The sequence below is a fragment of the Centrocercus urophasianus genome, unplaced genomic scaffold, assembly GCF_019232065.1.
Source record: "Centrocercus urophasianus isolate 14NV4802_14NV808 unplaced genomic scaffold, USGS_Curo_1.0 seq_36, whole genome shotgun sequence".
Taxonomy (NCBI): Eukaryota; Metazoa; Chordata; class Aves; order Galliformes; family Phasianidae; genus Centrocercus; species Centrocercus urophasianus.
This window is the reverse complement of record NW_024884933.1, coordinates 3,586,271-3,600,335: the sequence shown is the minus strand read 5'-3', so window position 1 is coordinate 3,600,335 and position 14,065 is coordinate 3,586,271. Positions and strand designations below refer to the sequence as shown.

General features: G+C 48.6%; 2 protein-coding genes across 6 annotated transcripts in view; one reads left to right on the top strand and one right to left on the bottom strand.

The window, feature by feature from the left end:
* GPR157 (G protein-coupled receptor 157) overlaps nt 1-1,603 on the bottom strand; it is a 43,556-nt gene extending 41,953 nt beyond the window's left edge. For both annotated transcript variants that reach the window (XM_042831443.1, XM_042831448.1), the window contains exon 1: nt 1,488-1,603. The gene's annotated coding sequence lies outside the window, so the exon portion shown is untranslated. The remainder of the gene's footprint in view (nt 1-1,487) is intronic.
* Nucleotides 1,100-13,748, top strand: H6PD (hexose-6-phosphate dehydrogenase/glucose 1-dehydrogenase). 4 transcript variants are annotated; one of them, XM_042831433.1, is made up of 6 exons: nt 1,100-1,156; nt 2,837-3,004; nt 4,645-5,301; nt 6,512-6,629; nt 8,214-8,483; nt 9,146-13,748. In XM_042831433.1, the coding sequence occupies exons 3-6, from the start codon at nt 4,675-4,677 to the stop codon at nt 10,501-10,503; spliced, it is 2,373 nt and encodes a 790-aa protein (XP_042687367.1). In that variant the 5' UTR covers nt 1,100-1,156; nt 2,837-3,004; nt 4,645-4,674; the 3' UTR covers nt 10,504-13,748. The 4 variants fall into 4 exon arrangements, with proteins under 4 accessions (XP_042687367.1, XP_042687366.1, XP_042687365.1 ...); XM_042831432.1 differs by lacking the exon at nt 1,100-1,156 and adding an exon at nt 1,612-1,702; XM_042831431.1 differs by lacking the exon at nt 1,100-1,156 and having other exon boundaries at nt 1,713-3,004.
* Nucleotides 13,749-14,065: the final 317 nt, after the last annotated feature.

Sequence of the window (14,065 nt, the reverse complement as noted above, 5' to 3'; positions counted from 1 at the left end):
GTGATCCACCCTCTGCTGGGTTTCAGAAATAAAGCCACTGCTGGAGGCATTCTACCCAGCTCAAAGCTGTACTGGTAACACAGGAAGAGTCACAAAGCAATGTGCAGTGTGAATGAATCAGGGCAGACTGCTGTCTCCTTCATCCCTAATTTGGGCCTGCATCCTGCAGACAAACCTTGCTGCTGACAGTCACTGGCGCCTTCACAGTACCACAAAGGGCATTTATGGAATTGGGCACACATGCAAAAGGAGAGGTGAGCCTCCAGAACAGGACAGTAGAGAAGGTTATGACATCAGGAAGTTATACTGTCAGTATAATTCAGTTATATCACAAACACAAGCTGGTGTCACCTGTAATGAGAGCCCTGGTGCAGCACTGAGTCCAATGCTGGCAGTCCCTGAGTCTGATTGCAGCCTGCTTGGGTCTGAGCAGACAGCAGCTGTGCAGGCTTCTGTATGCTTACGGAATTTTCATCCAGGAAAGTGAAACTTATGGCATTGTTCACCCAAGTGAATTAGAAGACAGCAGCTGAGTTCCAGAGCAAGCTTTGCATTGCAGCAGGACATTCCACAGGAGCGTTCTGCTCTATTCATTCCTGCTTGTTGGGGCAGTTTCATTTCTGTCTCTTTTCACTCCACCTTTCCCAAACCTGATGTGTCCAAAAGCACTGTCAGGCTTGCACTGCAACATACCCCAGGACGTGCCTCCTTTGTTTAGAAAATACGAGACCAGTGCTGTGGGTGCACACATGGTTAGAAGGTGGTATGCTGCAGTCACAATAATTTCAGAACACAGAGCAATGCAAGTTCTGCAGGTAAACATAGGCGTTCAAAGATGTGGATATATATACAGATAGGCAGGAAGTTGAAACAGAAGAAAACAGCTATGTTTTCCCTTGTTTCGAGATGCTCCTGGCCTCAGTAAAGGCCTTGTTCTCCTGGTGCATTAGGAACTTCTCCAGCCTCAGTGGGAGAGCCCACAGCCCCGGCTGTCCCGAGATTCCCTCCCTCCCGACCGTTACAACCATCGACAGCGGCCGCCAACCACAAACTCTCGGAGCGCAGGGAGGAGCGCGGGGCGGGGCTTTGTGCCGGGCCCGCCCGCAGCCTCCGCTCCGCCACCGCGCCCCGCTGGCCAACCGTGGGTGGGCGGGAGGTGAGTGGGGCGCCGCGGGGCGGGAGGGGAGATGATGGGATAAAATGAGTTGAGATGGAGGGGTTCGGCTCCTAGTGGGGCTTCTCCCGGAGCGGGCAACGTTCCCATGCTGGGGGTGGCGGCATCCGTGCTTCGTGTGCGGGCTGGGCCGGGCATCCCGGAACCGGCGGGACCCCCAGGACGGTCGGTGCAGAGGGAGGCGGAGGGCAGCCCCTAGAGCAGCTTCCCGCAGCATCCTCCGTGCTTTTGGGTTCGGCTCACGCACCGATGCTCCGTGCCCAGCCCGTGTCCTTACCCCGCCGGTGCTCCGCCCGTCCCCTTCGCTCCGTACCTGTCGCTCCTTCCTGCGTCTCCGGAAAGCTGAGGTCGGGCGGTGGCAGCTCGCACTGCGGGGTCGGCCCCGATGACCGGGAGATCCGGGGCAGCCGAGCGGTGGTTCGTGCGCTGGGCCCGAGCTCTGCTTTGCGCTGCGATGGGGCACGGCACCGCGCTGAGCTCGGCCGGGCGCTGCCGTGTCTCAGCCTGCCCGTAACGGGAGCCTCCACGGTAAGCCGCTGACCTTTGCAGGAGCTGGCGGTGTCGCTCCCGCTCCTGCCCGCACACGCAGGAGGGCAGCGCTCTTCTGCTTCTCGGAGCATCTCAGTAATTCATGCGTTACACGTGCACGGCCTTGCGGGCCGGGCCACACCGTGCATCTGTTAATTGCTTTTTAAAGTGGGGATGCAGCAGTAGCAAACAAGATCCCTTCCCTTTTACCAGACGGCGGGGTAATGTGTGAGATTTAAAATGAGCTGCTGTCAAATCAGGGCTATCACAGCTGTGCAGGTCGGTGCCCTGAGGCGCGCTGCCCCATTAAACCCTCTGTGCTTTGCAGGGATGGGGCCCAGGCACCTTTTCCCTACAACCTGATTGAGTAACTTGGTCCTGTTTGGTTGAGAAATTTGTAAAGGTTATTGCTTTTTAATGTGAATTCTGGTGATTATTTGATACAAGAGCAGTAAACAAACAGCCCTGTGTTTACTGTGCTGCTTTTGGGCTGTGTAGCAGTGTTTTGCAATTGGGAGTGTTGTGAAACTGGTTTTGAGTTGGCTTGGAAATGCCATGTGACTGCGTGGCTGAATCTGCCAGCAAGCTCTGTGGCTAATTCTCTTGTTTCTTTGGTGATGTGGAAAAGTATGACCCACCCAAGCCTTTCCCTCCCATCCGGGTAGCTGCACCTCGGCTGTGCTCTGTGCAGTGGGCAGCATGGGCCTGGAGCAAAGGTTGTTAAGAAAGTGTAACTATTGTCCTATTGCACTGGGGAACTTTGTCATCTACATTGTAACCCCCTAGTGGGTAAAAGGAAAACAAACTTCTGCTTAAACATGATAATTATTTCTAGTGCAGGCAAAAGCTTCAGAGCCACACATCTGCCCCTGTGCAGTTGCCACCACTGTTTGCTGGATTTAAGTGTATGTGTGGAGATTAGAGGAAGGAGCAAGAGAGGGGAGGCAGTCACAACAGAGGAGTTGCACTATGGAGCTTTCCAGGGAAAGCAGAGGAGTCATGAATTGCCACAAGTTGCCTGCATTTTGCCCACTCAAAAAAAGCAGATGTGGATGGGTTGAGAGCTGGAATGTTGCTCTGTGAGTTTGGTCATTTTTTCTTTGCTGGAATTGAGCCTTTCCTTGCATTTATCAGAAGGGGAACAAGCTGCCTTATCTTGCTTGCAAAATCCTGCTCACCTGACTATTGACCGTTGAGTCTGCAGCCACAGGAGGAGAGAGATCTGCAATTGGGGCTGTGAGGAAGATGAGTTTCCAGCTGCTTTTGCCAGTCCATCTTTTGTAAAGCTCCGGTGTTGCTCAGGTGAGTCTGCTGGGTAGAGAAAAATGAGATTTATGAAGACCAGTTCAAGCTAAGGATGGGGAGAGATGTTCAGAAGTTTTGTTTGTTATTCTCTAGCTGACTTAGCTCCTATGTTGCTTTGTGATGGAATAGTGATTTTTGTGGGAGTTTTCCAGTGGGCGAACCAGTCAGAACTAGGACAGCATCTGTGGTTCATCCCCTTTCCATTCATGAGGAGTAAGGACCAGGCCTTTTTCTCCAGTTAGGAAACAACAGTCCTAAGTACGTCTGGGCAGGTAGAAGCTAAGAGCTTCTGTTTGTACAGCTGTTACTGTAATAGAGCCAGTGAAGTGTTTTCAGGCGTGCTATGAATGTTTTTGTCTGGGGATATGCTTTTCTGTCTCCCCTTGCCCACAGAAGGATAAGAGCATTGCATTCATTCTTTTACCCAAGACCATTTTCCAGTTGTACTTTCATGAAGCTGCCATTTTAAAATGATGTAATCATACCAGTGCAAAGCTCAGTGAGACTACAGTTGCACCAGAATAGAGCCATCTACGTTTTCCTTATGCAATCAAAAAATGGCTGTTAAAGGTCTTTCCTACCTGCATCCATGCTATGTGGGTGTATTTTCCTACATAGGTAGTTAAATGGTCTGAACCTATTGACCAGAACTAATACTTGTAATGAGAACAGAGGTTGGTATATTCACTTATTTCAGGATTTTTTTTGTGATCACAGGTCTTTGCCCCGTTTCTAAGTGTAACAACTGGGTGCGTCATTTCTCTTAAAAGAGCTTTATTTTGAATTAGAGAAACAAGACTAAATAAGAACAAGTAAAGGGTTTTTTTGGCCAGGGAGACCGGCTGTTACCGGCTCAGCAATGAGTGGGTGCCCACATGCTCTTCTCTGACAGAAAGCTGCACTTGGCAGAACACAAACCCAGCATTGTTTCCTGGCTGCATACACAACTGTCATGAGACAGCATCTAGACTGGCTCATGTCTAGACTCCGTTTTAAGGACTAAACTGCTTCTTCCTGTGTTGTTTTATTGGACCATTTGTCTCCCAGTAGCTTGTTGGAACCTAATTCAGCTGTGTTCATGAGACTGGTGGTCCACATGAGTCGTGGAAGTGCAGTGCATTAAAGGAGAGCTTGTGAACTGAACCTGCCAGTGGTCGTTCTTGTCTCTGAGCTGCTATGACAATATTGACATGAAGCAGTGCCAACAAAGCATAATGCCACTTGAGCAAAGTCCTAAACAGGATGTTGCTGAAAGCAGCAGCCTGAGTTTGCTAGCATGTAGGTTCATCTGTAGCCGGGTCTGAAATCTGCATTAGATTGGATTTCAGTTTCACAGTCTGAAGACATTGGTATCCCCTCATTAACTGAGTCTTGGAAGCAACTCTTGTGCTACTGAAAGATCTTAGGCACGGACTGATTTCCACTTCTTGGTATGCACAAGGAGACTGCAATCTTTCCAAGAGCTCCATTTCCTGCTGTGATTCAAATCGTGGAGGGGGAAAGAATTGTGGTTGGGTGGGGGATCCAGGCAGAAGTCCTGGCTTTTGAGCCATGGGAGAAGAGGCACTTTACATTGTGTTTTGCAGTGTTGTAACATGGACTGACTGATTTTTCTTCTTTAATCCTGTTCTCTGTAGTGTTCCTGAGCCTGCCTCCTCTCTCCCAAGATGCTGAGAAGAGTCCTGTGTACCATGTTGCTCATGGGAGCCTTGCCATCGCTGGCTGAGGAGTCTCAGGGCCACATCTCTGTGGTCTTGCTGGGAGCCACAGGGGATTTAGCCAAGAAGTATTTGTGGCAGGGTCTGTTCCAGCTCTACATAGACCAAGTGAGCAGTGGCCACAGCTTCACCTTCCATGGGGCTGCGCTGACAGATCTGGAGCCGGGGCAGAAGCTGATGTTTGATGTGCTGAAGAAGCTCACCTGTCCCCCAGATGAATCTCCCAACAGGTGTGCTGTGCTCAAGGACCAATTCCTGAAGCTGAGCCAATACCACCAGCTGAAAACTGCCGAAAACTACACTGCACTGAACAGAGAGATTGAGGTGCTGCTTCACCAGGAGGGGCTGAAGGAGGCCGGAAGGATCTTCTACTTCTCAGTACCACCCTTTGCCTACACAGAGATTGCCCGCCACATCAACAGCAGCTGCAGGCCGCCTCCAGGTGCCTGGCTGCGTGTGGTGCTGGAGAAACCTTTTGGCCATGACCTGGAATCAGCCCAGCAAATGGCTGCAGAGCTGACGAGCTTCTTCAGGGAGGAGGAAATGTACCGGGTGGACCATTACCTTGGCAAACAGGTAAGAAGTGTGCAATGCTCAGCCCCCTCCAAGGCTGAGGGTGGCTGGGAGAGTGCATCAGCTCTGCATCTGATGGGAGTGATGGTCCCCTCTCAAATTCAGGCAGTGTCATTGAATGTGCTCCATTGGTTTATGTTGCTCCATACAGCTGTTTATGCCCTGTAGTGTGTTGCTGTCTGTCCCCTCGCACAGCAGAGGAAATGTGCAGATGAGCTTTTTTCCAATTGTGATGAAGGTTCCCTTTCTAGTGGGAAGCCGGGGTGTAGGGTTAAACTGTGTGTGTGCATGAGGGAGAGGTGCAGAATTCATCTGGTCTTCTCAGCAAGGTCAGGGCTTTGGTTTTGCTGAGTAAGCCCTTTCCCTCTCACAGTTCTTCCATCTCACTGCACAGGCCCTTTGCTAGCCGTGGCTTCTAGAAGCAGTTTTTAATTTGATATGGTATGAAGCTGATGGGATGTTAGCTTTGTGAGATGATTGGAAGGCTTCATCCTGTCCTGTGCTCCAGGCAGGGCGCAGGGTCTGCCTGCTGCAAGGATGGCTCAGGATGTGCAGCACTGCATTGTCCCAGAGGAGATGCATCCAAGGACATGCCATCCTTGTTTTAGAGAAATGTAATAGCACGTTTTGAAAGTAGCTTGCTCCAGCCGTGGCTCTGCGACCAGATTATAATCAGAAAGGTGCATGAACAAATATAAGGAGACCATCTCTGCTAAGAGGGTTTTTGTTTTGATTTGGTTTTGTTGTTGTTTCTTTTTTCTTTTTTTTTCTTTCTCCTTTTTTACTGTTTTGTTTTTTTTTTTTTTTTTCTTTCTCCAAGGTGGCTTTAGTGTTGTAAGCACCTGATCTGATGTATTTCACCTCTCTGGAGCTATATGTTAGTCCCAGGATGGTCTGACTCAGCCCTTTGTCTTTTTAGGGATATTAACTGAGAGCCTTGAAGCTTGCTTTTCAGCCTTTTTCACATGAAACCTCAGAATGCTTCAGCGAAACCTTTAATGTACAGTCAGTAGAGTGCTCTACTATGTGTTGTAGTAGGGCTAGGGTAGGGTAACTGTGTACCATCACAGGCTCTTGATGATTTTTCCTTACTCTCACTCTCTCTGCTGTGTGGCCCTCTAGAGCTGGCCTCATCCTAGTGCTGGATGGGGCAATGAGGAGGAAATAGAGATGTGGTAAGTTTTTGTTGGATCTTTCATGTTTCTTTTTGCAGGCTGTAGCTCATATCTTGCCTTTTCGAGATCAGAACCGCCAGTTTCTGGATCCAATTTGGAACAGACATCATGTGGAAAGAGTGGAGATCGTCTTGAAGGAGGTTGTGGATGCTAAAGGTTTGTGGAGCGAGTGTGCAAAGCTAGGGTAGCTAGGTGAGAGGGAGAACCAGCAGGCTTATTAATTATGTGAAAGTGCTCCCTGAGGCAGTGCTGGTGCAGAAACAAAAGTGCAGGTGGATGACATGCTGCTCCCTGGAAATGGAGAGAGACTGTCTTATACTTTCTGTGCTTGGGACTGAATCACCTTCCAAGAAAAGATTCCCATTGGAATTCGACTGCAGGTCAGTAGAAGCTTCACCTTTTTTCTGCTATGGAGCTTTGGAGGAATTTCAGGGAGCTTTCTGCAGTGCAGGGATCTTAGTTGTCAGTAAGAAGCCTTGCGTTAGGAATTGATGCAATCTAAAACCTCCTCTGTTTAGTGATGCGATAATCTGGCTATTTTATTGGCAATCTTTTTTTGTTCCTGTCCTGTTAGTTATCAAGACCTGGTACAGAGTATTTGTTTGTGGTATTCTTTGGAAGATGCTCTTCTATCTTTTGCTTGGGCATTGCTCAACCTGGCATGTCAGTACCCAGGTCAGCCTGGCTTTGTCTGCCTCTTTCATTTTCTCTGGATACTAAGAGCCTTGCAGGGAGAAAAACTGAAGCCCAGAGTTGCTAGCATGGATATCCTGCTGAAGGACATGGCTGCAATCTCCCTGCAGTCCTGCAGCATCTGCTTTGCAGTACTCAGCATAAAGCAATGGGGAAGGACTGCCACCCACAGCAGTTCTTGGGATGTCAGGTGCCCTCAGTTCTGCAACATCAGGGTTGCTTTTCCACTCCCCCAACCACCTCTTCTACCTTCCTCCCTCCTTCTCACCCCCAGCAACCACAATCTCAATTAATGCGACTTTACCAGGCTCTGCAGAATGTTTGGTTTGGCAGCCTAGACCTCAGCTGGGACCTGATTTTAGGAGAGGGAAGCACTGCAGAGAGGTTTGGGGAGAACAGTGCTGTGTGTGAGTAGTCCCAGCTACTCCCTGTGCCCTCCCCTCTCTGAAAAACATTGTCATTTTTCCTTTGACGTCTTCTTTCCTCTGTGTGGCTTCAGCTGCAGCCTGGCTCCTAGCAAATCAGCAGCATTGATTACACTAATGAATGTATCTTTGGATTAGAGCAAGGGAGATAAAAGTATCAATCAATAGGGGAAGCCTATGGCCATGATGTAGTCTGCAGTGTGCAGCCTGCTGCTGAAGGATTACAGAAAGGTATCTGCTTGAGTCATGTTTGTTAAAAGTACATTGTCTGTCTTCCCCTGAATGAGCAGTCAAGCAAGGGAGAAGCAGAGCTTTGTGCACAAAATTTTGTCTCTCAAGGGCATGGCTCAGCCAGAGCCTCCTGAGGACAGAAAATCAGGGGAAAAGAGGCAGAGAAGAGTGCTGCTCTTTCTGCCAGGGTGAAATCTTCATTTTGGTAGCAGGGGCATTTCAGAAACCCGTCTGAAGGGAAAGGAGAGGCTTGATAGGCTCATGGTAACTTTTAGATCAGAAGGAGAGCAGCGCAAACCAGTTTTGGTCTTCTGGGCACATGCATAGCACAAGGCAGGGCTGCAGAACACTCAGTTCATTTATCAGTGTCTTACCTCCTCGTTGTCCTCAGGCCGCACCAGTTTCTATGAGCAGTATGGCGTCATCCGGGATGTGCTGCAGAACCACCTCACTGAGGCCCTGATGTTCCTGACCATGGAGCTCCCAGGCAACCTGAGCAAGGCTGAAGAAGTCTTGCAGTGCAAGCTGCAGGCCCTGCAGTCCTTGCGAGGCCTGGAGAAACAGAGTGTTGTGCTGGGTCAGTATCAGGCGTATGCCAGCCATGTACAGGAGGAGCTGCAGAAGGGGCAGAACTATGTCAGCACAACACCAACCTTTGCAGGTGAGTTTTTTCTTCTGGGTTCTGGAGAGGAGGAGTACTCTAGAGCCAAGGGGAGCAGGAGGTGAGAATCCTTACTCCATGACACTGGACCTCACAGCTGACGTGGGGGTAACTCCAGGCATCCACAAACATGGTACCTTGGACCTGTAAAAACATAGAACTATTGTCATTTTTGTTAACGAATACTGCTACAAATGGGAAGCACTGCATAGGAGCAAAGTACCTTTATTCTTGCTAAGGTCTGTGTGTTATTTTTAGAAGTGGCCTGCAAACTTCTTTGCTTTCTTACAGAGTTGCTCTCTACATTTGAAGGATAAAGCATTAGGAATTCTTTGGTAGACCACCAGGCCACCTCAAGCTGTGCTGTGTTTTCTTAACATCAAAGGTTTTGTCTGAACAATATTCATGCTTAGAAATACCTTTCCTTCAAGACAAAAAGAGGTTGAGCAAGTAGGATGCTTGGGAGGGAGCACAGAGGTACCTGGAGAGCAGTTAATCCTGTGCTGTTGTTAAAGAGCTAAATGTGGAGCAAGAGGCACAGTGAATGCCAGGGTTTCTGGGAGGTAAGGAAGGAGAGTGGCTAGATGACAGCTCCTCACAAATCTGCTTGCTGTTTAGGTGTCAAGTTGAATTTGGAAGCTGAGATCACTGTGTCATTTCAGGTGTGCTTGTCCACAGTGACAGCCTGCGTTGGGAAGGGGTTCCTTTCCTCCTTACTTCTGGAAAAGCTCTGGATGAACGGATAGGTTATGTCCGAGTTCTCTTCAAGAACCGGGCCTACTGCACACAGAGTGAGGCTTTGAGGGATGCAGGGCACAGCCAGTGTAAACCCAAGCAGATTGTGTTCTACATTGGACATGGTGTGCTCAACACCCCAGCAGTGCTGGTGAGCAGGAACCTTTTCAAGCCCATCATGCCAAAAAGCAGTTGGAGAGAAGTTGTAGTGCAGCCTGACCTGCACATTTTTGGACAGCTGCTGTCTGATTACTACGTGTACAGCCCTGTGAAAGAGAGAGATGCGTATTCTGTCCTCATCTCCAACATCTACCATGGCAGGAAAGACTTCTTCATAACCACTGAGAACTTGCTGGCCTCCTGGGCATTCTGGACACCGTTGCTGAACAGCATTTCCCACCAGGCCCCGCGCCTCTACCCTGGTGGAGTGGAGAACCAGCAGTTCTTAGACTTTGAAATGGTGAGTGGGGAACTGACCTTCACAGTGGCAGAGCCAGTGGAATTGCTGAACCCCAGTGGGCCGATGCCAAGTGATTACAAGACGATCCAGTCCAAATTTCGAAAAAGCCCCTTGGTCTCCGCGTGGTCCGAGGTGTTGATTTCCCAGCTGGCTTCTGATGTCGAGAAGACAGCAAGCAGAGCCGTGGCACGCTCTGGGCAATTCCACCTGGCCCTCTCGGGCGGCTCAAGCCCGGTGGCCCTATTCCAACGGCTGGCAAGACACCATTATGACTTCCCGTGGAGGCACACCCACCTCTGGCTGGTGGATGAGCGTTGCGTCCCACTCACTGACCCAGAGTCCAACTTCTTCAGCTTGCACAACCACCTCCTGCAGAACATCAGAGTTCCCTACTTCAATGTCCACCCCATGCCCGTGCACCTGCACCAGCGGCTCTGTGTGGAAGAGGATGGAGGCACAGAGCTGTACGCCAAGGAGATCGTGGCCCTGGTGGCCAACGCCAGCTTTGACCTGGTGCTGCTGGGGGTGGGCACTGATGGCCATACTGCCTCGCTGTTCCCCCACTCTGAAAATGGTTTGGAAGGGGCTCAGGCTGTGGTACTGACGGAGAGCCCTGTCAAACCTCACCAGAGGATGAGCCTCAGTCTGCCCCTTATCAACAAGGCCCAACAGGTGTTTGTCCTAGTTATGGGGAAGGGCAAACATGACATCACCACGCAGATCAGCAGGGTGGGCCATGAGCCAAGAAAATGGCCTATCTCAGGTGTCAGCCCCAGCTCAGGACAGCTGGTGTGGTACGTGGATTATGAAGCTCTGCTTGGATGATGTTCCTAGTGTCCCTTCTCCATGGTTGTCCTGGCTCTTACAGCCTGGATTTTCCTACACAGTGCCCATGTTTTTTCTGTTGCCAGCAGCAGTTTCTGACAGAGTGCTGTCACCTTCTGGGAAATTGGTGGCCTGCAGTGCCTGTGGCATTTGAGCTCAGCTCAGTGTGCAGAGCTAAGCAAGAGCCAAGAGCCCAGTGCAGCATTGCTGGCTCTGCCAGGACTGAACCGTGACTTTGGACACATTACCTCACCTTGAAGTGCCTCAGTTCTCTCTCTCAGGCTTTTTGATTATTAATACTGAGCTACCTCGCAGACACAATGGAGACATTAAATTAAATACCTGCCAGAAATTTTCTTTTATATTCTCAGGTTTGAAGATGGACGTGGTAATGACATGTCCGTCTTCTGCTCAGCTTTGTCTGGGACATTGGTTTGGCCTCAGCAAAATAGGTCTCACGTGCACATGAGTTTGTTGTCTTATTCATGCAGCCCATCATGATGTCAGCCAGCACAGACGAGGGCTGGGCTCTCCTGCAGCTTTCATGGCATGTGTCCCCTAAATGCTGACACCAGTTTGTGAGCTCTTGGTAGTTCTGGGTCTTCACCAGTTGCCAAGCAGCAGGGACTGAGTCTATATGCAGTAATTTGCTGCTTTCCTTAAGTGGGTAGCTGGTACCATGGGGGATGGAGAAGGAAACCACACTGCTTTTTAGGCTGTTAGAGTAATGGGGACAGGGTGAGGAACATGGCAGTTTGCAAAGCTGTTATTTTCCTGTAGCACAATAATTATTAAGGGAAAACCTTGGTGTTCAGAATAGTCATTTGTGTTTAGCCAGCAAAGGAGTGGTGTTTTCCTTATCCATCTTCTGTGTTTGTCTCATTCTCTAAAACCTTTTTTGTCTGTCCTCAGAATTGAAGCTTTAAAGACCATCCACATGTCCCTCGTTACATCGTGCATTAAGGTAGTTACATGTTTGGGGATGGGGGTGGTGGGATTTCAGCTCCAGGACACTGACTTAGAATGGCAGGGAATTTTCTGCACGCATCCACTTTTAGTCATGGTGTCTGATGTTTGGGTGGTCCTGTGTGGAGCCACGAGTTAGACTTGATGATTCTTACAGGTTCCTTCCAACTTGGGGTATTCTGGATGGAGGTGACGGGGCTGGGGGTGATGCAGGGACCCCAGTGCTGACACGAAATGGCACCTGGACTCCAGGAAGCAGCAGTGAGTTGTGTGGCGTGGGGCTGCGCCACCCTTCACAGCCCTGTAGCCTCCTAGGGAAAGTGGGATCCTCAGTAGTTGCGCCTGGAATTTGGTGACCCTTCACAGACCTGCAGTTCCACAGGGTGTGGAAGGAAGGAGACTTTGTTTGATGCAGCTGGATGATAGGCATTGGCCTCAAATCCTTCCCTGCATTGGGGCATCTGCTGAATCTGGGTAATGAGGATGCAAATCAGGCTGCAAATAATTGCTGTGGTCTGGCGGCACGCAGAACAGTTTGAATGGCCCATGCTCCCAGGTTCTCAAGTCCTTGCCTTTCTTTCTGCTCATCTTAATGCAGAAATCAGAATTCTTATCCTCTGCTAATTGTGCAGATAAAAGAATACTGAGCAAACTCCAGAAAGCCTGTTAATGGTCAGCAGTCCCTAGGCAAACAGGGCCAGGGAGAACATGGGCTGGCAGAAACTGTGGGCTGCAGGAAGAGGCCAAATGCTCGGGGAATGGCTGTGGTTTCTGGCAGCCCCCTCCCAAGCCTGCAGATGGTGCTGAAAAATGGCATTTTGTGTACTGCAGCTGACTAAGCAGAGCTGAGCTGTCCCAATGCACATCACTCGGCTCTTGCATGGGAAAGGATAGGACTTCTGGTGCAGCTGTATCATCTGCAGGAGAAAGATGAGTGCCTTACCTGGCCTGCTCTAACACCTGGGATGGTTGGTTATCCCTCTATTCTGTGTGTGCTCATCAGTACATTTGCTGCTGCCTGTTTTGCGGTTTCAGCTGGCTTAACTACCAGCAGAAACACAAAAGGGTGAGAATAAATTGCAGGGAAAGAGAATAGCATAGAAATGCAGGAGGAAGGCAAGCACTGCAGGCACCTTGGTGCAAGTGAAGTCTGGAATCAGAGAAGTTAACTGGAACAAGTAGATGAGTGCTAGCAAACACTGGCTCTAAAATATACCACAGTGGCTGAAACAGCTGTGCGGAGGAAGATGTGTTAGGTCTGGTATGGCCATAAATTTAAATGTCATTTTCCTTCTTTAAACAAAAGTAGCCATGTTAACTTGAATCTAGTTCTTGTGTGCTTGGGGTGAGGGAACAAGTTATAATGAAAAATGGACCTATGTGAGAATAAATATCTTGTTACAATGGCAGAATCTATTCCTGCTTTACAAATGACTGGCATTTGCGTTTTCTCATTTCTGCACATTCTTTTATAACATTTGGCTGGTACCTTTCAAAATAAACACTGATCTTTATTTTTAGAGGGGTTTATTTGCACTTCTAGATAGTGTTGTCATCACCGCCAGCCCAAGAGCAGCTGCTCTTCAGAGCTGAAGATAGGGATCATTTGGGAAGTCCCCAATGGGTCACCCTGAAATTCATCCTGATCTTATAAAAATCCATTAGAAACTTGTGTGTGTTCTCCTCAGTGAGCATAGCTGCTGGGGTTGCACTGTATATATATTTTTTTCCACAGACATTCCTTTTAAGCTCTTTAATACTTAACATTTGCCTAATGAGAAATAAATATTTTGCAATGTATAACATTTGTGACTGGCAAGAGAGACTGTGGATGGGAAGAAGGGCAGAACCAGCAACAAATCTGGTGGAGAAGAATGGTAGAAATCCGCTGGGCTGTAGGCCAAGGAGCAGCGCTATTTTTATTTGGTGAAAGCTATTAATGGGAGGCTGCACCTTCCTGAGGGATTGTGTGTTAACCTTTCTTTGCAGAAGCAAATCCATGGAGTAACTGCTTAGAGTCTGTCTCTAAGTGAATATTGATAACAATTCCTTTTTTTTTAATGACAAATGGTTTCTTCATTGCATTCCTGTGATTTGGTGGTGTGATATTTACTGTTTTACAGAAAACTAACACTGGAATTCATTTTTTCTCACTGTAACTTTTATAACTCAAGCTGTAAAATCTTATTTTCCCATGAGTAAATTTTATGTTTCCTTTCATGTTGTGTCATGAATAGAGATTTATATTTATAAAAAAATAAATATTTTTTTAGCATTAATGTCTTTTAAGTTCTTTCAAAGCTTGACAGTCGTCTTGATTTATTCCCTTGCGTGCCCCAATCCTGTTGGTGATTAAAGCTCTCCTTAGGTGTTAAAGCTTTCCTTGTGCAAAGAGGACATTTTTGAATGTTCTGCAGTTTAAAAACAGGAGTCTTTATTATTTGCTCTTACTGGCCAAGTCTTTTTTTTTGTGTGTGTGTGTCTGTATGACCTGAACAAGGCCAGGGCTTTTCAGAACAGGAGCAATTGAGGCTGTTTCAAGATGAGAAGACGGACCCAGCACCAGGACATGAAACGCCCAGTCCTGCTGGTGCCT